At 47.3% G+C, this 23,161-nt stretch overlaps 7 protein-coding genes across 19 annotated transcripts; 2 read left to right on the top strand and 5 right to left on the bottom strand.

The window, feature by feature from the left end:
- Window positions 1–1,072: 1,072 nt before the first annotated feature.
- LOC108025152 (prolyl 4-hydroxylase subunit alpha-2) lies at window positions 1,073–3,127 on the bottom strand. Of its 2 annotated transcripts, none has more exons than XM_017095427.3 (7): window positions 2,887–3,127; window positions 2,684–2,835; window positions 2,475–2,625; window positions 2,221–2,414; window positions 1,516–2,162; window positions 1,296–1,464; window positions 1,073–1,242 (listed from the first exon to the last, which is right to left on the bottom strand). In XM_017095427.3, exons 1-7 carry the CDS (start codon window positions 3,078–3,080, stop codon window positions 1,145–1,147), a joined length of 1,605 nt encoding a protein of 534 aa, XP_016950916.1. In that variant the 5' UTR covers window positions 3,081–3,127; the 3' UTR covers window positions 1,073–1,144. The 2 variants fall into 2 exon arrangements, with proteins under 2 accessions (XP_016950916.1, XP_016950917.1); XM_017095428.3 differs by having other exon boundaries at window positions 1,301–1,464.
- A 127-nt stretch (window positions 3,128–3,254) lies between these two features.
- LOC108025148 (prolyl 4-hydroxylase subunit alpha-1) lies at window positions 3,255–5,196 on the bottom strand. Its single transcript, XM_017095424.3, has 7 exons — window positions 4,994–5,196; window positions 4,789–4,940; window positions 4,582–4,732; window positions 4,341–4,534; window positions 3,647–4,266; window positions 3,414–3,582; window positions 3,255–3,359 (listed from the first exon to the last, which is right to left on the bottom strand). The coding sequence occupies exons 1-7, from the start codon at window positions 5,194–5,196 to the stop codon at window positions 3,295–3,297; spliced, it is 1,554 nt and encodes a 517-aa protein (XP_016950913.2). The 3' UTR covers window positions 3,255–3,294.
- A 124-nt stretch (window positions 5,197–5,320) lies between these two features.
- LOC108025136 (prolyl 4-hydroxylase subunit alpha-2) lies at window positions 5,321–7,788 on the bottom strand. Its single transcript, XM_017095408.3, has 7 exons — window positions 7,205–7,788; window positions 6,850–7,143; window positions 6,590–6,789; window positions 5,983–6,530; window positions 5,738–5,794; window positions 5,531–5,675; window positions 5,321–5,463 (listed from the first exon to the last, which is right to left on the bottom strand). Exons 1-7 carry the CDS (start codon window positions 7,429–7,431, stop codon window positions 5,429–5,431), a joined length of 1,506 nt encoding a protein of 501 aa, XP_016950897.2. The 5' UTR covers window positions 7,432–7,788; the 3' UTR covers window positions 5,321–5,428.
- Window positions 7,789–7,925: 137 nt separating this feature from the next.
- LOC108025004 (fibrinogen-like protein 1) lies at window positions 7,926–9,439 on the bottom strand. The gene is made up of 2 exons (XM_017095260.3): window positions 8,212–9,439; window positions 7,926–8,159 (listed from the first exon to the last, which is right to left on the bottom strand). Exons 1-2 carry the CDS (start codon window positions 9,402–9,404, stop codon window positions 8,000–8,002), a joined length of 1,353 nt encoding a protein of 450 aa, XP_016950749.2. The 5' UTR covers window positions 9,405–9,439; the 3' UTR covers window positions 7,926–7,999.
- A 414-nt stretch (window positions 9,440–9,853) lies between these two features.
- On the top strand, window positions 9,854–11,120 carry LOC108025089 (zinc finger protein 664). Its single transcript, XM_017095350.1, has 2 exons — window positions 9,854–9,914; window positions 9,995–11,120. Exon 2 carries the CDS (start codon window positions 9,999–10,001, stop codon window positions 10,941–10,943), a length of 945 nt encoding a protein of 314 aa, XP_016950839.1. The 5' UTR covers window positions 9,854–9,914; window positions 9,995–9,998; the 3' UTR covers window positions 10,944–11,120.
- A 200-nt stretch (window positions 11,121–11,320) lies between these two features.
- LOC108025343 (phosphoribosyl pyrophosphate synthase-associated protein 2) lies at window positions 11,321–20,377 on the top strand. Of its 9 annotated transcripts, XM_050888668.1 has the most exons (9): window positions 11,357–11,393; window positions 11,458–11,646; window positions 17,527–17,763; window positions 17,821–18,109; window positions 18,169–18,335; window positions 19,185–19,241; window positions 19,531–19,675; window positions 19,735–19,881; window positions 19,947–20,377. In XM_050888668.1, exons 2-9 carry the CDS (start codon window positions 11,627–11,629, stop codon window positions 20,103–20,105), a joined length of 1,221 nt encoding a protein of 406 aa, XP_050744625.1. In that variant the 5' UTR covers window positions 11,357–11,393; window positions 11,458–11,626; the 3' UTR covers window positions 20,106–20,377. The 9 variants fall into 9 exon arrangements, with proteins under 9 accessions (XP_016951281.1, XP_016951274.1, XP_016951285.1 ...); XM_017095792.3 differs by lacking the exon at window positions 11,458–11,646 and having other exon boundaries at window positions 11,321–11,429; XM_017095785.3 differs by having other exon boundaries at window positions 11,328–11,646; window positions 19,564–19,675.
- LOC108025342 (cytosolic carboxypeptidase 6) lies at window positions 13,709–16,926 on the bottom strand. Of its 4 annotated transcripts, none has more exons than XM_017095779.2 (5): window positions 16,772–16,926; window positions 15,185–15,750; window positions 14,749–15,123; window positions 14,385–14,700; window positions 13,709–14,320 (listed from the first exon to the last, which is right to left on the bottom strand). In XM_017095779.2, exons 1-5 carry the CDS (start codon window positions 16,782–16,784, stop codon window positions 13,728–13,730), a joined length of 1,863 nt encoding a protein of 620 aa, XP_016951268.1. In that variant the 5' UTR covers window positions 16,785–16,926; the 3' UTR covers window positions 13,709–13,727. The 4 variants fall into 4 exon arrangements, with proteins under 4 accessions (XP_016951268.1, XP_016951270.1, XP_016951267.1 ...); XM_017095781.3 differs by lacking the exon at window positions 16,772–16,926 and adding an exon at window positions 16,003–16,063; XM_017095778.2 differs by having other exon boundaries at window positions 14,385–15,123.
- Window positions 20,378–23,161: the final 2,784 nt, after the last annotated feature.

The raw sequence follows: 23,161 nt of genomic DNA, 5'->3' as shown, positions 1-23,161 counted from the left end.
CCAATGCAATTTAAGCAGCCGCAGAAAAATGTTGCCAACATATTTTGCACAATGTTTTCCTACGCACACAGGACCGAAAAGGGCAGACGAACGACTTGAGGGATTTTGCTGAAATGACATTTGGCTCCGCGTGTGACAGGATGTGCAGGAGCAGGATCTCGAGGGCAGGAGGTCCTGGCAGGAGCAGCCGTTGGCATTGAAAAGGCAATTTAAGTCAGGAACAGACGGGGGGAGAGTGGCACAGGATACCACCTCTAGGTAGCTAGGTACAGCTCAGTTGGGAAAGGTCCTTAAATATTTAAGAAGCCCATCTAAACATCTGTATAAGAAACGATGCCAGAACTACTTTCTTGCCCATATAAGTCCCAAAAAGCACTGAGATACAAAAGTACCTTAGCAACACTCAGATAAATGCAAACAGGAAGCCACGCATGCCAATTGTAGCCAACTTCCTGCCCCTGCAACACATCACTCATCCGCAGGGTGTGCGCAAATTTTGATAAATGGCAGGCCTTACCTTGGGGGGGAGGAAGCCTGCATACACATGTTGTCTGGCAGATGAAAGGCGCAATCCGGCAAGGTGGAATCAAGACGAATGCAGCGCACTCCGCCAGGAGAAGAGTGCAGGCCATCAATCTTAATTGAAATCCAAGTCGCAATTGGAAAACTTTCCTTTGGAGAGCCAAGCAAACAGGAAGGAGCAAACAATAAATCTGGGAAATTATTAGTAGCGCCAATCGAAATCGAAGTGCAAACTTGCAGAGAACTCTTCAAGGGAATGGGCAAGGGGAGGACTTTCAGCCAGGCGTGATAAATGGCCAGAACCAGAACCAGGACCACAGGGAAGTTCTTAGGCAGGAGGCGGAGAACTGCGGCTAATTGAATTTAATTGCCCACTTAATGGTGCAATGAGCTGATGACCAATGCTGGCAAGAAAAGCGAATCGAAGTTCAAGGTATGAGAGGAAATTGGGTGGAAAACTATCGGGAGTTTGGGGAAACATTACTAATAAATAAAGACGACTAAGCAAGATGCCACATTGATCACGTAAAACCAACTTAGGGGTAAAAACTTCATTGAATATTATATCTAAATCATGTGGCTTATTAAAATAAACTAGTTCTTATGAAGGCAATGTTTACTTTTAATAATGAAGAGTTCTGCTAAAGTTACGACTGCGAGGAGGATGCACAGCGGGCAAAAGGAACATCTGATCCAACTCGTAAATCCAACGGGTCATTACTGAAAAAATCGATGAATTATTATATATATAAGCTGTAGTACTTTATAGCTACCCAACTTAACTCCAGATATTAAGGGACAAGCTCCATGGAAGGTGCGTTTGTCATAGTCGTAGGTCTCCCCATCAAGGTTGTGCCAAAACAGTGCCGATCCCTTTTGAGTGGGCACAGCCAAATTTATTTTGGGGAAAGCAGTGGCTCCACCATGCTCCACATTATTAAGCTGTAGGAAGAATTGTCAGTACACAATTTGGTTTGTTATATTCTCCATTACATAAAACAGAACGGTGGCAATACGATCGCCAGCCATCTCCGAAAAACCAGTTCTGGAGTCGAAATAGTCGTGGTGCGGCACAAAGTGGCCCCCAAAACCATATTTCAAGAACTGCATTTTTCCCCCAGTCCGCATGTTTAGACCCGTAATGTCTCCGATTCTCCGTTCAATGCGGCTGAGAAGCTTCAGACCATCGGGTTTCGTTTCCAGATGAGGAAGCCACACCCCATCGGCGGATCGACTGGGGGCAATCCGTTCGGTTCCGTTGTCCCCAAGAAAGACCTTGGAGCGCTCCAGAAAGGGTCCGCTCATCTGCTCCAGCGTTTCGATCTCGGAGTTGCTCAGAACATTGTGATAGAGCATTATAAAGGGGTCCAGCGAGAGTTCCTCCACGCGAAGGGGGGCTAGCTGAAGAAAAGGCGAGGTTGTGGTGTTGTAGCGACAGTGAAGCCTCGTGGGCTTGGTTTCATTCGACTGTCCTCTGCTCGCAGAGCGACAGAGATCATTGAAGGTTCCAGCGGATTCCCAGGGCTCTACGTTTATGGTTGGCCTGGGCGAAGTCCTGATGAAGTGCAGGGAGAGGGCCTTACCAGTTTCCCTAAGCATGGAATCTTCCATCAGCACATCAAGTGCAATTGATAAATTTCCTAGGGGGGATGTAATGAGAATTAAGGTTCCCATCCCTCTTCAATGAAGAGTACCCACCACCAGCCACTAAAGAGCGAGCAAGTAGCAAAGTGATATCCATGTTGGTGACCCCGATCACCTCGTGGTACTTTCTTGGCTGTTCCTCCAACAAATCCTTAGCCACACTAAGCCACTTGGCGGCCACTTGGTAGTTGCCCGCCTTGAAGGAGAACATACCCATGGCATAGCAATTACTAGCAGATAGAATACCTCTAAATAAGATACAACATCTTGTCTTACGTTTAAAAGAGATGGCTTCAGAGTGGCCTTACCTGTATTGCACGCCATCCACCAATCCTCTGGCCACATCCTTGGGTTCCAAGCCATAAGCTTGGATGATGCGGAACATGGCATGGTTAGCTTCATTCAAGTCCTCTTGCATTGGAAGCTCCTTGTGCATACTCACAATCGACTCTATTTGGGCTTATTTTTAAGGATAATGTAGTATATATTAGGATATGTTGATATATGGAGATCCTACCCTGACCCACGGGCTGCCGCATAAACTTCTTCACCGGCTCCCAATCCTCGTGCATTTGACGGAGGAGCGCCAACCTGTTTAGGGGATTCAAGAGATACTCCTCTTCTCTACCTCGGGCTTCCTCCAAGGGCTTTTTGAATTGTTTAGCTATCCTAAAATATATTTAAATTAGTATAACGTATAGATGATATCTGCTAAATCACCCTCTTAGCACGTTGATCCTGTCTTGCAGTTCCATTGCATAGCTATTAAGCAGGATAATGAGTTGCCTATCTGTTTCCAGCAAGTTTTTCTTCTCCTCCGCTGAGGTGACGTAGTTTTTTCGACCAATATAGCCTACGGCTATGCAGTTTGGCCAAAGGACAAAAGGCGTCATTACAAGGATTATGACACTCATAGATTCTGGTGCTCATATCAAGAATATTTGTGTTTTGCATAGACTGCTAAGGTTCTGTTTTAAGTTCCTGACCAGTAGACATCCAATTCGATCTGTTTCACGGTAAGTTAGGGTGTGAAACAATTTCAAAATGGAATCTAAACCCCTTATCTATAAGTAAGATACAAATGGGAAGATGTTTTTTATATTTTTAGACACAAATATTTTATCATATTTATTTTTCTCGGTATATGGGTTGAATGAACATCTGATCCCATTCGTGTATCCAAGAGGCCATGGCTGAAAAATAGTCATATTGTTAATTGTAATCTATTTAAAATTTAAATTTCTCACCCCACTTGGAGCCATGGAAGACGGGGCACGCGGCGTGCAGGGTGTTGGGATCCACATGGTGTGTTTCCCCATCCATATTATACCAGAACAGAACCTTACCTCGTTCCGCAGGTACTTTAATGTCTAGGCGTGGAAAAACAGTGGCTCCTCCGAAGGGTGCATCATTTAACTGAAGTTTACCATAATGAAGAGGTTTCTGAGTTCCCGAGGGGCTAGATTAGTAAGTAACTCACATAGAAGATAACGCTGGCAATTCGATCACCCTGACCCTCGGTATTCCAGTTGGACTCGTTGAAAAAGTCATAGTGTGAGATGTAGTGAGCCCCGAATCCGTACTTGACAAAGTTAAAGGGGTGTCCGTCGGCCAGTCTCATGCCGGTGATGTCGCGCATTCTCTGGGTCAGTCGATCCATCAGGAGTTCCCCAGAGGGGTCCATGTCCTGGAAGGGCAGAAAGGTGCCCAAGGCAGTGCGTTCCTTGGTCCTTGCGCCCCCCTCTTTCCCAAACACTTCTGTGGTCTTCAGTTGGGGCTCCGCCAAGATCTTCAACTGCTCAATGTCCTTGTCTGGTAGGATGTCGTGGTATAAAACCACATAGGGTTCCAGGGAGATCTCCTCCATCTTGAGGGGAGCCAGGATCAGAAAGGGTGAGGTGGTGGAGTTGTAGCGACAGTGGAGCCTCGAGGGTTTGGGGGAGAACGAGGAACGGCACAGTCTCTTGTAGTCTTCAGTTAAAAGCGGCGAGGAGTCCTCTGCCTGATAAGGATGGTCAGCGAATCGTTTTAGCAGGTCTGTGGAATTCTCCGCAAGCTCAGGATGGGCCAGCAGTACGTCTTTAGCCTCATCCTTCAGGTCTGAAATGTTACAATTACAAGATTTATCTTGCAGTTAGAACATACAATTCATAGTAGCTTTTAGAACAACCTACCCAATTCCATTAGGCAGCGTGCCTGTAGCAAGGCCACATCCTTTCCAGTCATTCCCAGCTCCTCATACACCCCCGAGTACTCCTCGTTCATTAGGCTCTCGGTGCTAGCCAACCACTGATAGGCCTTCTCAAAATAACCCCACCTGAAGTACAACTTGGCGATTTCAAAGCAGTCCAGAGCTGAGAGTGTGGAGCTACTGATGGAATTAGAGGAGCTATAACCAGACTCTAGGGGACCTACTTGAAGGCCACGTTGTCGATGAGGCCTTGGACCATCTCCCAGGGCTGCGCTCCGTAGGTCTCCGCCATGCGGAACATGGCCACGGTGGCCTCCTCGGTGTCCGCCTGCCAGGGCAGTTCGGGTAGTTTCTTCCTTAGAAAATCAATTTGTTCTGGAAAGAAAAGTGTTGAAAATGCATGGTTGCAATAGTAGGCACTCCTAGGTCACCTTCGCCCACTGTCTCATTCATAAACTCCTCGATATACCGCCAATCCTGGTGCATGTGTCGGATGAGTGGAAAGCTGTGCAGGGGATTGCCCAGGTACTCCTCTTCCCTGCCTTTTGCAGCCTCCAGAGGCTGTCGCAACTCCTGAACAATTCTGTTGAAGAACAGCTTGGAAAAATGCTTACACTTAATTCATCTCCCACTAACCTCTGTAGCCTCGCCACCTTATCCTCGACTTGCTCGGCATACTTCTCTAGATTGCCAATCAGTTCGGAGTCCAACTGCATTAAATCCATTTTTGCCGACTCACTAATAAGGAACTCCTTATGTGGAGTCCCGTTCACCGCGACTTTAGACTTTGAAATTAAAAGAAAAACTACCAAAATATGGACACCTCGGAGCGGCAACATTTTAAAACTGACGAGATCGAATGGTGCATTTAAGTAAGAGCCATATTTAATAGGATCATTCTGTGACTAATTGTTTATTTCCGTGAATAAATAAATAGGCGTGTGAAAAAATAAATATAAAAAATCTTGCAACTCCAACCTTTTCCTGGGCTGAATGATTCATTTATTTAAAGTTTCTAAAGTAGTCTTATTATAGAGAAATAGCATCCCAGCTTCAGTGTAAATAATCCGCTTACTCCTCTTTCTTGAAAATAAACTTGATCATAACTGGAAGGAAAAACAAATTAACAATTCTAATTACTAATACCAATTACTAAAACAAAATCAAATTTACCTAGTCCGCTACCCGCGATGTTGGGACAAACCGTAGTGGGGAGCTCCTTATTTTGGAAGGTGATCAGCACATTGCCCTTCTTGGGTTGCACAAAGAGACCTCCATTCGGAATGGTTATGGCCCCGCCCAAGGCCACGTCCTTCAGCTGAAACCCATAAGGAATAAAATATCAAGAGCTGACTATGAATTTATCAGTATACCACTCACAAATATTATTACAGTGGCATCGAGATTATCCAAATTTTTAGCGTTTAGTTTTCGGAACTGAAATAGGAGGGGAGGGATTTTTAAAGCTAAGATATAAAGATACAGTTGCAAAGAGGTTTTGAAATCATTTAAAAAGGTGTCCAAAAGTAGGCAACAATATATTATTAAACTAGAATTCCCATTATTTTTACTACACCTTTTAGTGATTTCAAAACACAATAAGTAACAAAAAAACAATCCCTTACCTTACTGGAGTTCCTAAAAAGTTTGAAGGGATCGAAGGTCGTCAGCTGGGCGTATTCGACTATGTAGAAGGTGCCAAAGGTCTCCTCCACTCCCGTCATGTCCAGGATCCTCTCGTTGATGGTCTTCAGCACCGGACTGTATCCATCGGAGACCGAACACCCGTTGATGCCCCTTTTCAGCTCGAATTGGGCGCTCGGCGGACATTGTTCGTAGGCGTCCTCGATGTGCCTTATCTCCTCCTCGTAGACACTTGCCGGGTAAACGATGGTGTACGGCTCCTGGATGAGTTCCTCGTACTTAAGGGGAGCGAATTCCAGGAACAAATGGACCCAGGTGTTGACCTCGCACTTCAGCTGACCCTGCTGTGGAGTAATGTCGCCTCGACAATGGCTCTCCAGGAGGGTGGCGTTGGGCTCAGGATCAAGAATGGGTTCCATGGGGTCCCTCAGACTGAACAGCTCCATTTGGCCAATCTCCTGCATGAGGTGGACGTTCTGGGGGTTCAACCGAAGTGCCGAATCGTATGCCGCATAGGCGGACTGCCGGTCTGTGGGGTATATATGTATAAGCATTCCTGAAGGACATCCGGGTGGACCCAGAGCTTACTCAGCTTGAAAAGGGTTCGGCCGAGATCCCGAAAGACCTGCCAGCGTGGAGCCCCCAGGAGGTGGAAGAGATCACTGTATCGCGAGCGGGTGTAGTTCTGGGCAGCCACCTGCAACCACTTGGCTGCTCCCAGGTAGTCGTGCTCCTCGTAGAGCTCCATTCCCAAGTGATAGCAGTCCAGAGGCGAGAGATGGAGGGGGCTGGGTGAAGGGGGAATATGAAATAAGTACTCATTATCCCAGGGATCGGATATCTCCCACCTCTTTATCTCGTTTTCGGCCACCAGCTCAGCGGGTTCGTAGCCGTAGAATCGGGTCAGGCTGTGGACATCCTTGGCCGCCTTCTTGAAGGCCCCCCTTTGAGGAAGCTTTGGCAGGAGGCGCTCCATCCTCGCCACCTGCTCGGGACCCACCTGCTCCTCCATGTACACCTGCCAGCCGACCCAATCCTGGTGCATGTGCCTGATCAACCGGAAGGCGTTCAGCGGATTGGACAGGTACTCCTCCGGGTCCTGCTTGGCCTCTTCTATCTCGTCGATGTACTCATCCAGGGAACTGCAAGGAAGGGGTAGCTCCCACCTTAGACAGAGTAACTCTGAAACGTTTACGAGCTCACTTGTTTATTAGGCTGATCTTCTCCTCCAGCTTCTCGGCATATCCACGGAGGGTGTGCAGGAGATCGCGTTCCAGGCTCAGCACTCCCCGAATCCGCTTCTCGTCGAGGACCTTCAAGCTGGCGCAGCCCAGGAGGAGCAGCAGAATCAGCGGCCAAGGTGACACAGCCATGACGTGGTTGTGCTTCGAAGTAAACTGATCTTTGGGAAGAAGAACACCTGGACTCATGGCGAATGAATTCGCCCTGGTCTAACAACTGTGACTAAATGGTTGACTAAACATTTTTCTGAAGTCGCACAATAACTTTGTATTATCCTCTCGTTTTATGGGCAGAATGTTAATTAATACGACCATGTCCTATTTGTAAGGCAATAACTCAGGCAATTACAAATAATAATTAGATATTTCTAATAAGATTAATTACTTTGTATTTCATGTGTTTTTCAAAAGAAATATTATCTTGGTTTATTCACTGTTGTTATCAACTTCGGACTTTAGCTTTATAAAGTGACCGCAAAACAATTCTCAGAATTCAAAGCGCCCCAAGAGGTGGGTTATCGCGTCAAGATGAATCACTCAGAATACAAGCCGAACCAGACTAATTTTACGAACTTTAAAAATATGTAACAACCAATTCTAGCTCCAAAAATAGATACCTTTATGTAAAAATACTAGGCCAAGCGAGACTTCTAAGGACCTTTATAAAATTATTTATGTAAAAATTATTAAGTAGGTATTTGCTTTACTTCACAGACAAGAGATAATGAAAATTACAAGTGAATAATTGTCTTGTATTTTAAACACAAGCGAAAGAAGTCGTTGCCCGGGTTTTTTTGGGCCTTATCATCATTTCAGTAAAGGTCAGAGAGGCCGTGTTGTCATCTTCCCACGTTTTCCAACGAATTCCCGAAAATTCTGGACAGGTCCCATTCGCATGGTATTTTCCATTGAGCGCGCTGCAACGCGAACTGTTTGTAGCAAATATTTTTAGCAGATTAGAAAACCTACCTTCTGTATCGGCAATTGCTGTACCACCAGCCCCCTGTGTTGGTGGTAGTACAGGTATCTGGTTTGGGCCGATCAATGGAGCTGAACTCTGACCCCACCATGTCAGCGAAGGCGTCTCCAGCAGTGCCGGAAAAGTTACCCACTGACACCAGCTTGTAACTGTTTGCCCGACTGTCGACTTTAAAGTTCTCGTAGTGAGCGAAGCTCGTGGAGTTGTCGGCCTTGGCCAGCTTGATAAGGAGCTCGTGCTGTGCATCCTTAGTCAACTGATGTAGTTTCTCTAGGCCCAAGAAAAACTCTCCACTTGGACGGCCAAATCCATTCCTGTACTCCTCAAAATTCCGAGCAAAGTTTTCCGAGCCATCCTGGCGCCTTTGGATGGTCATCCAGCCACTTTCATTGCAGGGAGCTTCGAAATAATCCATTTCGGGTAACTTTATATTATAAATGCCATTTGCGCGGCCTGGCAGGCAACTTTTAATTGCAGTGCACAATATACTCGTAAGTTGCTTTTCTTTTTCAGCTATTATTTCCAAATCAGATTTCCGTTGATTGCTTAGGATATCGATTTCCTCACTTTGGTTCTTCGACTTCGCTAATAGCTGGCTGATTTCATTATCTTTTAGATTAATAATTTCCTCCAATTCCTTGTGCTTAAGTTTTAACATATCTCCTTCGGTTTTAACTCTTTCTTCTGCACTCAACCACTGGGTTTTCAAGCTATTAATATTGGCTTCCGAGTCCGCGATTTGTTTATCCTTTACCTTTAGTAGGTTGTCCTTGTACAAGGACTCTTCACTTTTGCGAAGTATTTCAGAGTCTTTTTCACTTAATTTCAGCTGACAATTCGCAGTCGCTAACTGAGACTGTAGCTCATCTTTTAATTTGATCAGCTCGTTTTTCGCGTTTATTGCCTCGTCCTTGGACTTCAGTTGCACCTCAGCAATTGCCAGCTTGCTCTCCAAGTCCTTAATGGCGTCGGACATGGAACTCACTTTTTTGTTCAGTTCTTCGTTGGTATCGACGGCTGCTGTCAGCTCTATGAAGTGCTCGAGGACGGGCTTGATAACCGGAAAACAGTATTCAAGAGTTTGGTTTAGATGTTTATTGGACGGAAAACCAGCAGCGTTTGCATTAGATATAAAAGCCAGGACCAAAGTCGGCAGAGAAATTGTTAGACACCCAAATTTCATTTTGTTCAACGCACGATCTGTACTAATTTAAACTGAGTTCCCGCTGGGAGGGGAGTCTGTATTTATACGTGCACCAGACGAAGCCATCCGAAGTCTGGCTTTTTCGCAGATAACGTCGTGTCCCGATGGGTCAAAATCGCCATTAAAACAATCTTATAAATCTTGTCCTTACACATTATCGTACCATTTAGTTGTGCGTTCCAAAATAAAGCGCATTTAAATCGTATTATTTGTTATTCTTATAAAATTCAATACACGTCTATACGTAAACCGATCAACACAAAAATAAAAAAGTTCAAAATAAACAAATCAAACAAATATTTTAATTTTAAAGTAAAAAGTAACAACTTTTCAAATAGAGAGTACACGAACCCCTCAGGACTGGCGCCTTTCTCTCTAGCGGAGTTAGCACCCAAGCAGTGCGCTGTTTTCCAGTGTTGATAGCAACACTGAGTTTCTGTCATCCCTGAGACCCAGTAGTAAACAAACCCTGTTTCTGGCTGCACTACCGTAAGGAAGCGATTGTTTACTTAGTTGTATTTATTTATTGTTATTATCGAACGACCAACTACATTTTGGCTAACTTTCAGCACGATGGAGTCGACTTTTTGCCGAGTTTGCTTGGGCTACCACAAAAACATGGTCGACATATTCGAGCGACCCGAGCTGGGAGTCCCCATTGGCCTCATGATCGCCGAGTGCACCGGCTACCAGGTTGAGAGGGGAGACCCGTTCCCCCAGACCATTTGCGACATCTGCCTGCAGGATGTGAGGAACGCCTTCGCGATAAAGAAGACCTACGAGAGGAGCTCGGCGTTCTACAGCGAAGTGGAGAAGGACTCGCAGGGGATGGATGTAGCCGAGGAAAGGGACTCCAGCGACAAGGAGAACCATCTTGAGGACGCTGCCCATGACGATTCGGACTACTTGCCTTCGGATGAGGAGCCTGAAGACGCTGTACCAGCCAATGCAGCTCCAGTACCTGCTGATAAGAAGACGCTACCTGCTCCTGACAGCAGCGGCGCCAAGGCACATCGCCACAAGTGCTCTTACTGTCCCAAGACCTTTCCGAGGGCGTGTGCCCTGCAGCGACACCTGCGCATCCACACGGACGAAAGACCCTACAAGTGCTACCTGTGCCCCAAGACCTTTCACTGCTCCTCGAACCTCAACGGTCACCTGAAAACCCACGCAGGGGTAAGGCCGTTCAAATGTGAGCACTGCGCGAAGAGGTTCACGCAGAACTCAAACCTTCAGGTGCACCTGCGGGTGGAGAGGGGCGAAAAGCCGTTCAGTTGCACCCTCTGCCCCAAGCTCTTCGGTTTAAAGACCCAACTCCAGTCCCACATGCGAACGCACACGGGCGAAAAGCCGTTCCAGTGTGCCGACTGCTCCAAGTGCTTTTCCCAATCCGCCAGTCTCCGTCGCCACCAACTGACCCACACGGGAGAGCGACCCTTCAAGTGCCCCCGCTGCTCGTCGAGCTTTAATCAGTCCTCGAGCCTTAAGCGGCACCTAGACACAGTCCACGCAGCCTAACTAGACTCTAAGAAACCACTGTATGTCCACTCTATGTATGTTGTCCTACGATTAAGCTAGCTTACTCTTGACCAAATGATATTGACAAGGTACTTGATCAGTGATTGTGTATTGCATTTGTAGAATTAATTTATTTGTTCAGTTTGATTTAGCCAATAAAATAGAATAAGAACAGTAGGGAGTGCTGGATTTTGGATTTAAATTTGAAAAACCAGTTAGGTAATTGTAGGTTAATCATACAGAATAGTAATTTGGAAAATTCTTTCCATTTTTAAGATCATATATGATGTTGATTTACTTGATTTCAAAATGGTAGAGTTCCCACTGCTTTCAATGAAGCTGGGTGGCAACCCTTCACTATCGCGATGGTCGTGAGCCCATCTCTAAGCCCAACAGCTGTTCGAATAGCTTGCGAGGACTTTTACCAGTTTTTCTCCGAGTTTTCGGAAGGTGAAAATAGAACATAGCAGTGTCGTGCGAGAAAGAGTAATTACTGATTGCCAATTATTGATAGTGTGTACTGGTAGCGAGTGTGTGGAGGAGCCCGCCCTGCGAAAGTTTCCCACCTTTTCTGCCGGTTGAGAACAGTTGAAAACAGGATACACATAGGAAAAATAGGAGGAAACTAAGTGCAAACCCATAGACCACAGAGAAACACAGTGAAATCTCCCTAAGACTACAACATGCTGCTGCAGAGGAACAAGTAAAACTTTAAAGCGGCTACTTTCTCGCTTTTCTATGATTTCTGTGTGTTTTCACGTATAATTTAATTAGTGTCCCGCTGTTTGCGTGTGTTTTGCCTCCCTTTCCACTTTCCCCCCTTTCTCTCCCGTTCTCCTCCGTTTCCCCTCTTTTCCAGTGCCCGCGGAGATTATTGCCAGGTTTAGATGGACTTCAACTACTCGTTCTGTTTGGCTAACCAACTTTTGTCAATTGCGTGCTAACAAGGGCAGAACCTCGCCCCTTTTTGCGTTTCTTACTGGAATTTGTGTTTGCCTTTATTTTTAGCCCCGCTTTGTTGTTGTTTTTCTCGCTTGGTTACTTCATAGGCGTTTGCCTGCTCTCTATCTGCTCTTTGTTTTGCTCTCCACTTTCTGTGGCAGCCCGCTCTTCCTCTCAGTGAGAGAGGGTGCCCTCTGTACAGTGGGAAAAATGTGTAGTACTTTGCATTTGCTACCACTGCTTTTTTGAAATACCATCTAAACCTTCTATGATTAACATTTCGGTTTTAATTTTTTTAAAAACAAGTATTTTGAAACGTCTTTGTAGTACACATTTTTTGTCAGTGCACCTGCCAAACTCTCACAAATACATAAAAACCTGAAAGAGAAAGATGCACTTTGCTGTGTTGTGCACGTTCCAACGCTCACCATATTAAACCGAAAAGCTGTTACTAACAAAGTGAATTGTATATTTAAAGTAAATTAACTATATTTTCTCACCATAAAACATCTGGAACTGCCCCTCAGTCTGTACAGTTACTTGCTGGTTTCACTCAAAGCGGCAACAGCTGTTTCCCACCACCACCTCACTCCCGCGATCTGGCAACGCCGCGCAGCCCTCGCTTTTTCGCTCCACTTCGCCCACAGTCGTTCGCTTTTATTTATAAGGAAAAGAAGTGAGTTGTTTTATTGATTCCATTCCGATTCCGGATCCGAATCCGTGTTAATTGAAGGCGTTAATCAGTCGGGGAGCTCGCTTCTCGCTCAGTCGCCCGCGGGCCGTGCTCTTATCAACACTTCGCGCGTGTTTTTCCTGCGTGAGTGGGTGTAGACTGTCTGTGTGCAGCCTTTCCATATTCCAAGGAGGTTAGCTTAATGTCGTGTTTGATAAAAGATAAGATAAAAGCGCCCTCAAATCCATCCAATTAGTGCCATTGTCTCCAAGGCACTTTCACCCACACTCACGTGCGCTACGTGGAAACTCGCACTTGCGGTTCCTTGTGCGCTGTGGATAACTGTAAATAACCGCATCTAAATAGTGTGATAAAGACTCACATGTCGCCAATTGAGCGCAATTCGCCGTTTTATTTTCTGGTGGCGAGCCAAATTAAGAGCCAAGAAACAACAACAGTGTGGGGGAGATAAGCCAACTCACTCCTACTCAAAAGCAACTCAATCGCCCGACTTGTTGCCCTTCGTTTTTCGGAGTGAAAAGTGCTCGCACAACTGTTTGTTTAGAAGAAGGACGCAAAGGAGAGGGGGTGGAACAGCCCTCTGATTGGATTTCAAGGCAGGCCCCTCGATAGGGATCCAAACCCCACTTCAGAACCTATAAAAAGATACTTTTACCCAATACCTTTTAAACCTTTTTAAAACCCTTACAACTTACTTGGGGATATACAGTGTAATACCCCAACATTGTAAATAAATCTCAAATGGTTCTATGGTACTTCTAGCGGAGAATAATCTTTTCCTACTCAAAAACCCCAAGAATGTTCAACGCCGAATCGATATTTATTTATAAACAAACCCCATACCTCTGGAGATTCTTCGCTAGTTGTGGTGCAAAGAATCAAATAACCTGTTCAAGCTTTCCTATTCATGGTTCTTTGATCTCTCGGTAAACAATCCGGCAAAGGGTTCTCATAATACAAAAGTGTTATATATTACCCGAGTTTGGAATAAAATATTACAAATTCTCCATATCTTTCCGATTAATAGTTAACTTTTTAATTAGAAAAACAAGCGGGAAGCGTAGAAAAGACTTGATTAAACCTAAAACAACCCATCATTCTGTCCGGATCCTTAACCATATAACCATAGCCCACACCGATCACCGATCCTATCTCCTGTCCGCGGCGTCGAAGCTGTTGGACTTCAGCTTGAGGCTTCCCCTCGTCAGCTGGTTCAAATCGATGATGGACAGGTATGGCTTGGGGGGCACGTTCACGGGCAGCGGAACCTCGATGGTGACCGCTGCTGACCGCTTGCCCTTGGAGCCTCCGATACCTCCGCCGTGATCGCTGCCCGTTTTCAGGGCTCCCAGCGCGAAGGGGGAATACTGGTCGTGCCCGGGGTGCTGGGAGCAACTGGCGGTGGCAGCCCTCCGGTAATTCCGGTACCCGCTGAAGCAGCTGCTGCCGGGCGCCAAGGGTCGGGTGGGTGAGAACCCACCCTCGTCCGAGGACCCACCTCCTCCGCCCGAGTCGTAGCATATGCTCAGGTTGGTGTAGGCGATGGGGGCGTGGCAGCGAGGCGTTTTGGGCCTGGGCTTCACCTCGTAGCGGGTTTTCGAGCGGGATCGGGAGTGGTGGGCATGGCGGTTGCGCCCCCGCCTCTTGCCCCGGACCTCGGTCACAATCGGCATGGGCAGGATGTTGATGAAGCGATAGTATTGCAGCAGGGTCCTGGCCAGATTCCTGCCCACGCGGTAGTCTGGAGGTCAAGTAGAGTCTATTAGCAACACCACCGAGAAGTGCGATCCCCCAGACACACTCACAGCCGTCTTCGTTGTACAGGGAGATGGTCTTGCCGTCCTTGAGGTAGTGCCCCGCCATGGAGACCTCCAGCGTGTAGGCATTCACCGTGTCGCTGAGTCTCTCGCAGCTGAATCTCCGCATGCTGCCCGCCTTTCGTTCATCCGCATTGAACATCGTGTGATCCGCCACGTAGTCCGGCGCATTGCTGGCGAAGAGTCGCGGGAAGACCAGGTGCCTCTCGTACCTGTAGACATCCTCGTAGGTGTTCCCGTAGATGAAGCAACCATGCATGCTGCTATTGGCGTGCAGGTCGATCACAAAGTCAATCTGGTAGGTCTGGAAGGGAGGGCTCAGAGGGGATTCTTTCCAAACTACTGTACTCACATCTGAATTGTCCAACTCCTTCAGCATGCCCTTCACCGCATGCAACTCCGGCTGCGTGAACTCCGAGCCAATGTGCCAGTTGCGATTCATGTCCTGGCCCATCAGATTGCAGCGGTTGTTGCCCAGGAAGACCCCGTCCGGATTCACCATGGGCACAATCTTGAAGACAAAGTTGTCCCTCAGGACGCCGGCGATGGGATGGTTGCCCACCAGGAACTCGATGAGACCCTGGCACACATGAGAGGCTGGAGCCTCGCTGGAGTGCGTCCTGCAGAGGATCACTATCACCCGGATGAAGCTGCGGTCCAAGCGGTTGGTGGAGCGCTGTTTGGCGGTCACATGGTCGATGGTCAGCAGGTCCACGTTGCGGTTTTGCTGGATTGGTGGGAGACCAATGTTGTGATAGCCCTTTAACCTGGATAATCGGACGACTCACCAGTGATTTGATGAGCACGCATCGAGTGAACCGCTTATCCGCTCCCTGGCGGGCATCAATCACATTCAAATAGGACTGCAACCGGGAGTAGCTGTACGGCCAGGCCAGGGCGAACTGGTAGACGTCCTCCTCCTTGTCGAAAATGAAGGCGAAACTGAGCACGTAGTGGCCCTGGTGCATGGCCGACCGGTAGAAGAACACCTGGCGCTTGGACAACCTCTGCCACTTGGGTCGGCTGGAGCTCTTCACCAAAGGAGTCAGTCCCGAGGAGAACAGGTTCCTGCTCTTGCTGATGTTCACGATGTGGAAGAGCACCCGCTGATCCTGCTTCACATTGTCCACGGTGAAGTTGAACCAGAAGCGAAAGCGCGGATTGCAAGTATCCGGCCGAAGGAACAAGTCGTACTCGAACTCGCCCACCAGCTCCGCCTTTCCCAGGTTTCCCGTCTCGAAAGCCGCATCGAAACAGAGGTGCCCCCTCTTGGCCTTGCCACTTTGACCCGGCGGGCGGATGATTACCCGGGAGACGTTGCCCAGACCGCCTTCTCCATCGCTGTCCTCGCTATCTGTAAAGATTAACCATAGGAAAGGGATTAACAGTCTTGTGTAAAATCTGTGGGAAATCTTTGAGGTTTTCGAACAGTTTGCATCAACTCTATATTTAATTTTTAAAAACTATTGTATTTCCAACTGATAAGAATTGTGAGCTCAGCTGATAGTATGCTTCCAAATATGTGCTCTTGATCTTAGGCTTTGTCATCTTGAATAACTGTCACTAAAGTGTTCATCTGTGTGAATTGGGTGAGAGATCTTAGTACCATCTGAGCCGCGTTCGTACATGCTCGTATGCTGGAGCGGATCGCAGGCTATTCCCAACATGATGGCTCTTTCCGCTAATGCGTCTTGCTCTGGCAAAAATCTAGGTTCTTCTAATGCAACTGAGCCGCGTGGAGTGGCCCTAATCCTTCGAGGTTTCTGCCTCAGCCCGGCCTGTCATAACTTTCTGGGCCCCAGTGGCCCACTCCTTCTAATCCCGCCCAGTTGCTATCTTTAAACCCAGGCATCCTCATCCCGCCTTTATTTTCGCTGTGCCACATATGCGTGCCGCAAGTTTCCATTGCAATCGCTGCACCTGCCAACGCCTTTTGGTGGGCCTCGAGCAACTCAAGACGTCAAATGTCTGAAATTGAATAGTCGCCTCGCGGTTGCGTCGGCCCCCAGGCCCAAGCCCAAACCCAATCCTAAGTTGAAAGCCGGAGGTCTCGAGGCTTGAAAGGTCTTTAAATAGCTTCATTTATACTCTTACTGGGGGTTTATTAAACTTGACAATAAGACACAACAGCTCCTTCATGTCTTCAACCCAAGCATATTCACAAGAAAAAAATAGAATTTCAAAATGTATTCACCTAAAAATTTATGTTGTTTTGGCTTTGTGCAATCTACAACTTTATATTGCTATTTATGCCTCTATTTATTTAAGATATTTTCAATCACATTTTATTAACTTAAGTGTATTCAGCTTTTGATGCGGGGCTATTCCCCTGTACATCCTTATCGCTGGCGCACATTTATGGCCATTTCACTCACCTGAGTCGCCCATTCCGCTTGCAACTTCTCCCTGCTTTGAGGCTGCTTTCCTTGGGGCAGGATCGAAAATAGAAATTCAATTAGCCAACGCCTCCTGGCCTTTCACTTTTCCCGGCTGAAGTGGCTCCCAGGTCCCAAGGAAGTCGCGTGCGAAGTCTCGGCGCTGGAGGTCGATCTCTATCTGCTAATCCTGGGCAGCTCTGGTCGCTCCTCGCCGCTTCCTCCGCACCGCACATCAGACGACTGCCTTGGAATCCGGAATCCGGCCTGCGGATTCCGGAACTGTGACTCGCATGTTGGCACTTTGACGTTGCCACGCCACTCACGTGTGTCGCCTTCCGCTGTTTGGTCGATAATTCGCAGTAGTTTCCGGCTAAGCGGCTCCGGTGCGCCTGTGGTTTTGGGCTCCTTCGCAGCGAGAGAGAGCAGTTTCCAGAACTGGGCAGCCGAGCGGAGAGGCAGCACTAATTGCGTTCACCCAAAAAGCACCGCGGGCTATTTGGTTCACTGGGGCTAATCGATACGGTCGCACATCGCAACGTGGGAACCGTAACGACTGCGTGTGTGTTACTTTAACGATTATGCCAGTGAATGAACCCGACGACAACCCGCCTAACCCTTAACCCCTGAAACACCCCAAGGCAGCATGTCCAAACGCAGGTAGCCCTCAACTAAACCCAAGTTAATGTCTGGTTATGGTTTTGTTTTGCCTTTTCCTTACGATAACTCTTATTAACCCCTGTTCTCCCTTGCAGATTAGGCAGCGTACGGCCACCAAAGCGTTGCAGGAGCGACATGGATAACACCTCCACCTCGGACATCGTCATCATCAATGGCAACTCGCATCCGGATCTGGCCAACATGGTGGCCGAGCGGATGGGCATCAAGAACGGCGGCTGCTCCGTGTTCCACAAGTCCAACAGGGAGACCATTGTGGAGATCAGCGATTCCGTAAGAGGCAAGGACATCTACATCATCCAGACGGGCACCAAGTGAGTAGACACTGCTGGTCCTGAAATGTATGTTAATCGCCTTCTTTTACCCAATAGGGATGCCAACAACAACATCATGGAGCTGCTGATCATGGCCTACGCCTGCAAGACCTCGTCAGCCCGCTCCATCGTGGGGGTGATTCCTTACTTGCCGTATTCGAAGCAGTGCAAGATGCGCAAGCGCGGCTGCATTGTGTCCAAGCTGCTGGCCAAGATGATGTGCACCTCGGGCCTGACCCACATCATCACCATGGACCTGCACCAGAAGGAGATCCAGGGCTTCTTCGACATACCAGTGGACAATCTGAGGGCGTCGCCCTTTCTGCTCCAATACATTCAGGAGAGCGTGGGTTTTCTGAAGGCTATCTAAGTTAAGAAGGGAACTAATTTCGTTACTCCCCGCAGATTCCCGACTATCGCAACTCGGTGATTGTGGCCCGCAATCCTGGAGTGGCCAAGAAGGCCAACTCGTATGCCGAGCGCCTACGACTTGGCCTGGCCGTCATCCACGGCGAACAGAAGGAGACCGATGCCGACGAGGTCGACGGCCGGTACTCCCCTCCACCGACCAGGTGAGTTGCACGTCCTCCGTCCCAAAAGTGGGCCTCGCTGATCCCTAGTCTAAGTTTTCAGTTGTGAGGTTTCCGTTTGATTTGTTAGCTGAATTATTCTGATTTTGCTGTTAGCTTTGCTGGTTAGTTTTTGTGTTTCTAAGCTTTCTCCTATGACTATGAATTTGGATGCACTTCGCCTCAAGTAATTTGCACTTTCACTAGGCTCTGTTTTGTTGATTTAAAAGCACTAAAACGTCGATCATCCATCAAGCAAATTTTATAATCATTCCCTGCAATGCCATCTATAATATAGAAAGTCTATATTTTATCTGATATTTTGTATAGTTATATTAAACATCCTTTAATCTAATCGTGTTTATAAACTGTTCAATATAAGATTAACTCATTTTTGGTTTATAAAAATAATCTTTAAGATCTGCATCTACAAGATCTATGAGCCTTGCTAAATTACTAATTTTGATAAGCTATCAGCTGTATACACTTATGATATGATAAATTTCAAGTTCAAGTTCTGTATGCAACCTATTTTGCTGACTTTAAATTGCACGTATCCATAAAATCACTATCGCTATGACAATGTTGTGGCAGCTTCTGTCAGTGGCTTCTGTTCGTACTCCACAGCCTAGCAGGCACCTTTTTACGTAGATTTCCTGTATGACCGCTTTATTGACTTTTAAAGTGTTTTCGTATTTTGCGTTTTGGAAATGTTATTGTTTATTTTATGCTCCGCACGTGTCTCTAAAACCTCGACACTTTTTGGTGGGCACTTGGAGCCGTTCTCCTGTCAAAATTTAAAATCCAGAAAACAGAAAAAAATCGAAATTTCTCTTTATTTGTGTTATGCAGTGCGTATAGCAATTTATTAGGAAATTCAGTTGAAATGTGCTTACCAGCGACGCCTAGGTTCGTATTTTTAACTATGGTTTCCATTCAGTTAAGTTATAATTTTTAATCAACTGCCATTTGTACTTTTCCCCACCTCCCACACCCACACCCACGCCGCCACTCCACCCACTTCCCCACCCGCCCACATGATTCTTTTCTTTTTTGGTTTCGATTACGATCCGACCAACCAATGAAACGCACCGCCACCTCGACAAAACGACAAAACCAACCCACAATGTACCACAATGCACCACATTGCACCACTCGAACCGCAAACCACGTGAAACTGCCCCACACTAACCACTAGAAACTCTACTCCACAACACGCCCCATCCAGCAGCACCCGCCAGCGGACCACCTCGGTTTCGGTGGGTGTGCCGGAGCACATTGTCAAGGTCAAGCCCCCACTGACCATTGTGGGCGATGTCAGCGGCCGCATCGCCATCATGGTGGTGAGTATTGGTTGCCCTTCCCGGTTTCTCGATTGATTCTCACACATTTTCTGTTGCAGGATGACCTGATCGACGACGTCCAGGCCTTTGTGGCCGCCGCCGAGATGCTGAAGGAGCACGGGGCCTGCAAGATCTACGTGCTGGCCACCCATGGTCTGCTCAGCTCAGATGCCCCGCGACAGCTGGACGAGTCGCCCATCGATGAGGTGGGTCTCGAAGTTCACTGCCCCCTTTCCACCTCTCTTAAATGATAATTCTATCTGCCACACAGATCGTCGTCACCAATACCATTCCACACGAGATCCAGAAGCTGCAGTGTCACAAGATCAAGACGATCGACATCTCCATTCTGATCGCCGAGGCCATTCGGCGCATCCACAACAAGGAGTCCATGTCCTATCTGTTCCGCAACGTAACGCTGGAGGATTAGGGATCCCACCCACTCATACAACCACTCACAAGTCACAAAGTAGTGTTGCAGCCGGCTCGTTTGGGGCCGGTTTTTGTTTGTTTTTCGCTTTAGACATCATGGCAAAGTTTGCTCAAATAAAATTGAATGATCCAACCCGAATGTAGCACACTTTTAGGCCCCACACATACCCCACACTGTACTACACGTTGCGCGTTCATCGAAGGCTGGCCACGTTCTTCTAGTTCTTAAGATCCCCCAACTTTGTCCAAATAAAAGCTGATTGTACTCAACTCTGGAAACTTTGGGCCCTCGTAAAGCTGCCAATTGGGGTACTTGAGGACGGCTAGAATTTATGACACCTCTTGACTGGGCAGGTCGTAAATCAACTGGGGCGATTGCAGCCGGTTTTGCATTCTGCCCCGGCCTGATCAGCAAATAGAGTACCCGACAGATGTCCCGCATCGCTCCTATTTGACAAACAGCGTTGCGGAAACGAGTGCAGCGCAGATAAGATAGCAGATTCCATCTCCGTGCAGTTTCTCGTGACGAGGGAGCCGGAGAATCCCGCTGGGGCAGCTGGCTCATACATAAATCATGGTCCATTAATCAAGCTTCAGCTATGTCAGTCCCTTATCTTGCAGCCCCTCGAAGTCGGCAAATTTGCATTGCTAAATGCCAGAGGGATGGCCGAAGAATGCGGACCCAGCAGTGACGGATCGGATGGAACGGAATGGGAGTGGATTCGTGAGCCCAATATTTGGACCGGCCCAATGGCGCATATTTGCGAGGTCTCTGCCTAGGCCAAGAGCGATAAACCCGCGCTGTTTGCCCGCCAGAAAACCAAACAGAAATTGTGCCCCGGTCTTCAGCGTGACACTTGCTGCTTTTTTATCGCAAACAACAATGTCGTAAAGCCGAAGATAATGCCACAAATCCACGTACTCGGGCACCTGCTGGATTTGAATTGAATAGAGTGGCGTAGAAGTGCAAATCAGGCCCTAGCCGAGATCGAAGGGGATTTCGTTCCCATTTGAATTCCCAGACGCCAGCGACGAGTCACGTGAAGCAGCCGCATTGCGCATACGCCATGTTCGCCCTGCTGGCTTGGCTTTCGCGTGCATTGAACCGACTTCCGTCAGGGGCTTACTATGCCCATGCCACCACCTATTAACAGCCCATCACACTTTACATTTAGTCGAGCCTGTCGGCAGGTTCACTTTATCATTCCCCTGGCATTCCCACTGCAATGTCAATTGTTTGGGCGCCATATCTTTGTTGTTTCCGCCTTTTGTTTCTCTTGTTTGGCTTTTTGTTTATCACTCCGAAATTGATTTGTTAATTTGCCCGGCTTGTTGGCGAGTCATTAGCACGACACTTTGGGGCCATAAATTGATTGGCCCGGACGCCGGCGGTTAGCACCTCTCAATTGTCTACAGTATAATGGCCATAATCTGGATCGGACTGCACGCTCCCGTGCTCCCGTGTGGGCGGACTGCCCGGAATGGTTATTAGCCGCCCGCTGGGCAAATGATATCTCCAAATATTCCGATGATTTGCGTTTTGTCTGGCAGAACCAATCGCTTTGAATAGAGCCGCAAAAACAAACAAGTCACACGACCCGTTGGCCATTTCGAATCTACCACTTTGATGATGTTGAATATGCTTTACATTTAAATAGGCGTTAGGGTTACTCTTTAGGTTTGTCAGAAGTTCTTAGATATAGTTCATATAGTCATTAATTTTTATTGCTCATGGATGCCTTTTCTGCCTTTGGGCTGTGCAAATATATGACAATCAAACACTGCTTATCAACAAGTAGACAATTCTCAGAGCAACATTATTGGCAAATATGATTATTGGTTCTTTGACAACATTTGAATTCCGACAGTTCTGTGTCCCCTTCCTTCTTCAAGATACTGTCGATCGACTTTCGCCCAGCTTTTGAGTACCCCTGATGAGTGTGTGTTTTGGATAAAAATATACGACTGCCAGATGCTCGAGTGTTTTTGTTTTTTGTGTAGGTATATATCTACATTTCGTTTCTTCTGGCTCGGTCATGTGACCAAATTAATTCAGTATCGTTGCGAGTAATGCGGTGATAAAAAAGCAGGCTGCGCCTCCTCCTACCACTCCCCCAAACTGTCCACCGGATCGAAGCGGTTCGGACTCACGTGAGTCGATGGAACCGCTTTGGAAATGGAAATGCCAGCCTGGCGGGGATTCCTGGAGCGCCGTGAGCATTGGTAGCCATTGAACTTGGTCCCTGACACGCTTTTCGCCCGCTTCCTTAAGCCGAAGTCGCCCAAAGCCGCACAGGCTGACCTCAGACGGCGCCGTAAATTCAGAGAGATCTTGAATTCGGATACCCGACCGACGGGTTTGAGTCACGTGAAGCCTTACGTCGGGTACTTTACACGCCCCAATGCAGTCCGCTGCACTGGCGGGGGAGGGGGTTTTCCAGGGGCCCGGTGGGCGGGGCCGGCGGCGGGAGGCGGCTGATCGGCTTGCGTAATGTTTGGGAGCTTATACAATTAACTGAATGCACAATTAACAGTTTTATTTGAGCAGCGATTGTCATTCACTGCAATTGTTTGAGCTTAACCTGAACTGTTTGCCCGCCTGTCGATGCAGTTTCAGATACAAAGATAGCCGTGCACCGAGAGAAATGGCTATAAAAATTGTGGGCTTAATTAACTGACTCATGGGAAGATTCGCCTCAACAAGTCAAGTTTTGCATACAAACATTGAAGATAATGTCTCACATAAGCCCAGCACATACATAACGAACTTTTTCTTTATAAGTACCTGATCTCATTTTAATAATCACCTTAACAAAACTATAAAATGATTAATTTATTCAAGCCTTATGCAAAGAATAAAGATTTACACTATAAGCCTTTATTTATGAAGTAAACGATTTCATTTGCATACTACACCTGTTCTAGGGCTGTGAAAATACATAATGCACAAAAGTATAGTTTCTTTGTTTTGTTTTCTCCCAAACCAAGTGAATTTATTTGTATTTTGATGATTTTTCCCTGTGTACGAATACAGTTACCTACGTGCTGTCCATG

Source organism: Drosophila biarmipes, chromosome 3R, assembly GCF_025231255.1.
Source record: "Drosophila biarmipes strain raj3 chromosome 3R, RU_DBia_V1.1, whole genome shotgun sequence".
NCBI lineage: Eukaryota > Metazoa > Arthropoda > Insecta > Diptera > Drosophilidae > Drosophila > Drosophila biarmipes.
This window is presented reverse-complemented; position numbering and strand designations above follow the sequence as displayed.

Bases quoted from the DNA above. Each gene is read 5' to 3' on its own strand.
- LOC108025152 (XM_017095427.3), bottom strand. From the start codon at position 3,080: ATGAGTGTCATAATCCTTGTAATGACGCCTTTTGTCCTTTGGCCAAAC. The intron at 2,626-2,683 runs GTAGGATCTCCA...CTTAAAAATAAG, and splicing joins GCGGCAGCCCGTGGGTCAGG to CCCAAATAGAGTCGATTGTG. The intron at 2,163-2,220 runs GTGGGTACTCTT...CATCCCCCCTAG, and splicing joins TCGCTCTTTAGTGGCTGGTG to GAAATTTATCAATTGCACTT.
- LOC108025148 (XM_017095424.3), bottom strand. From the start codon at position 5,196: ATGTTGCCGCTCCGAGGTGTCCATATTTTGGTAGTTTTTCTTTTAATT. The intron at 4,535-4,581 runs GTAGGTCCCCTA...TTCCATCAGTAG, and splicing joins ATCGACAACGTGGCCTTCAA to CTCCACACTCTCAGCTCTGG. The intron at 3,360-3,413 runs GTGAGAAATTTA...ACTATTTTTCAG, and splicing joins CTTCCATGGCTCCAAGTGGG to CCATGGCCTCTTGGATACAC.
- LOC108025136 (XM_017095408.3), bottom strand. From the start codon at position 7,431: ATGAGTCCAGGTGTTCTTCTTCCCAAAGATCAGTTTACTTCGAAGCAC. The intron at 7,144-7,204 runs GTGAGCTCGTAA...CCTTCCTTGCAG, and splicing joins AAGATCAGCCTAATAAACAA to TTCCCTGGATGAGTACATCG. The intron at 5,464-5,530 runs GTAAATTTGATT...TTTTCCTTCCAG, and splicing joins CATCGCGGGTAGCGGACTAG to TTATGATCAAGTTTATTTTC.
- LOC108025004 (XM_017095260.3), bottom strand. From the start codon at position 9,404: ATGAAATTTGGGTGTCTAACAATTTCTCTGCCGACTTTGGTCCTGGCT. The intron at 8,160-8,211 runs GTAGGTTTTCTA...TTCGCGTTGCAG, and splicing joins AGCAATTGCCGATACAGAAG to CGCGCTCAATGGAAAATACC.
- LOC108025089 (XM_017095350.1), top strand. From the start codon at position 9,999: ATGGAGTCGACTTTTTGCCGAGTTTGCTTGGGCTACCACAAAAACATG.
- LOC108025343 (XM_050888668.1), top strand. From the start codon at position 11,627: ATGCTGCTGCAGAGGAACAA. The intron at 17,764-17,820 runs GTGAGTAGACAC...TTTACCCAATAG, and splicing joins ATCATCCAGACGGGCACCAA to GGATGCCAACAACAACATCA. The intron at 19,242-19,530 runs GTTCGTATTTTT...ACTAACCACTAG, and splicing joins TGCTTACCAGCGACGCCTAG to AAACTCTACTCCACAACACG.
- LOC108025342 (XM_017095780.3), bottom strand. From the start codon at position 16,063: ATGTTGGGAATAGCCTGCGATCCGCTCCAGCATACGAGCATGTACGAA. The intron at 15,751-16,002 runs GTACTAAGATCT...TAATCTTTACAG, and splicing joins GTACGAACGCGGCTCAGATG to ATAGCGAGGACAGCGATGGA. The intron at 15,124-15,184 runs GTGAGTCGTCCG...CCACCAATCCAG, and splicing joins GCGTGCTCATCAAATCACTG to CAAAACCGCAACGTGGACCT.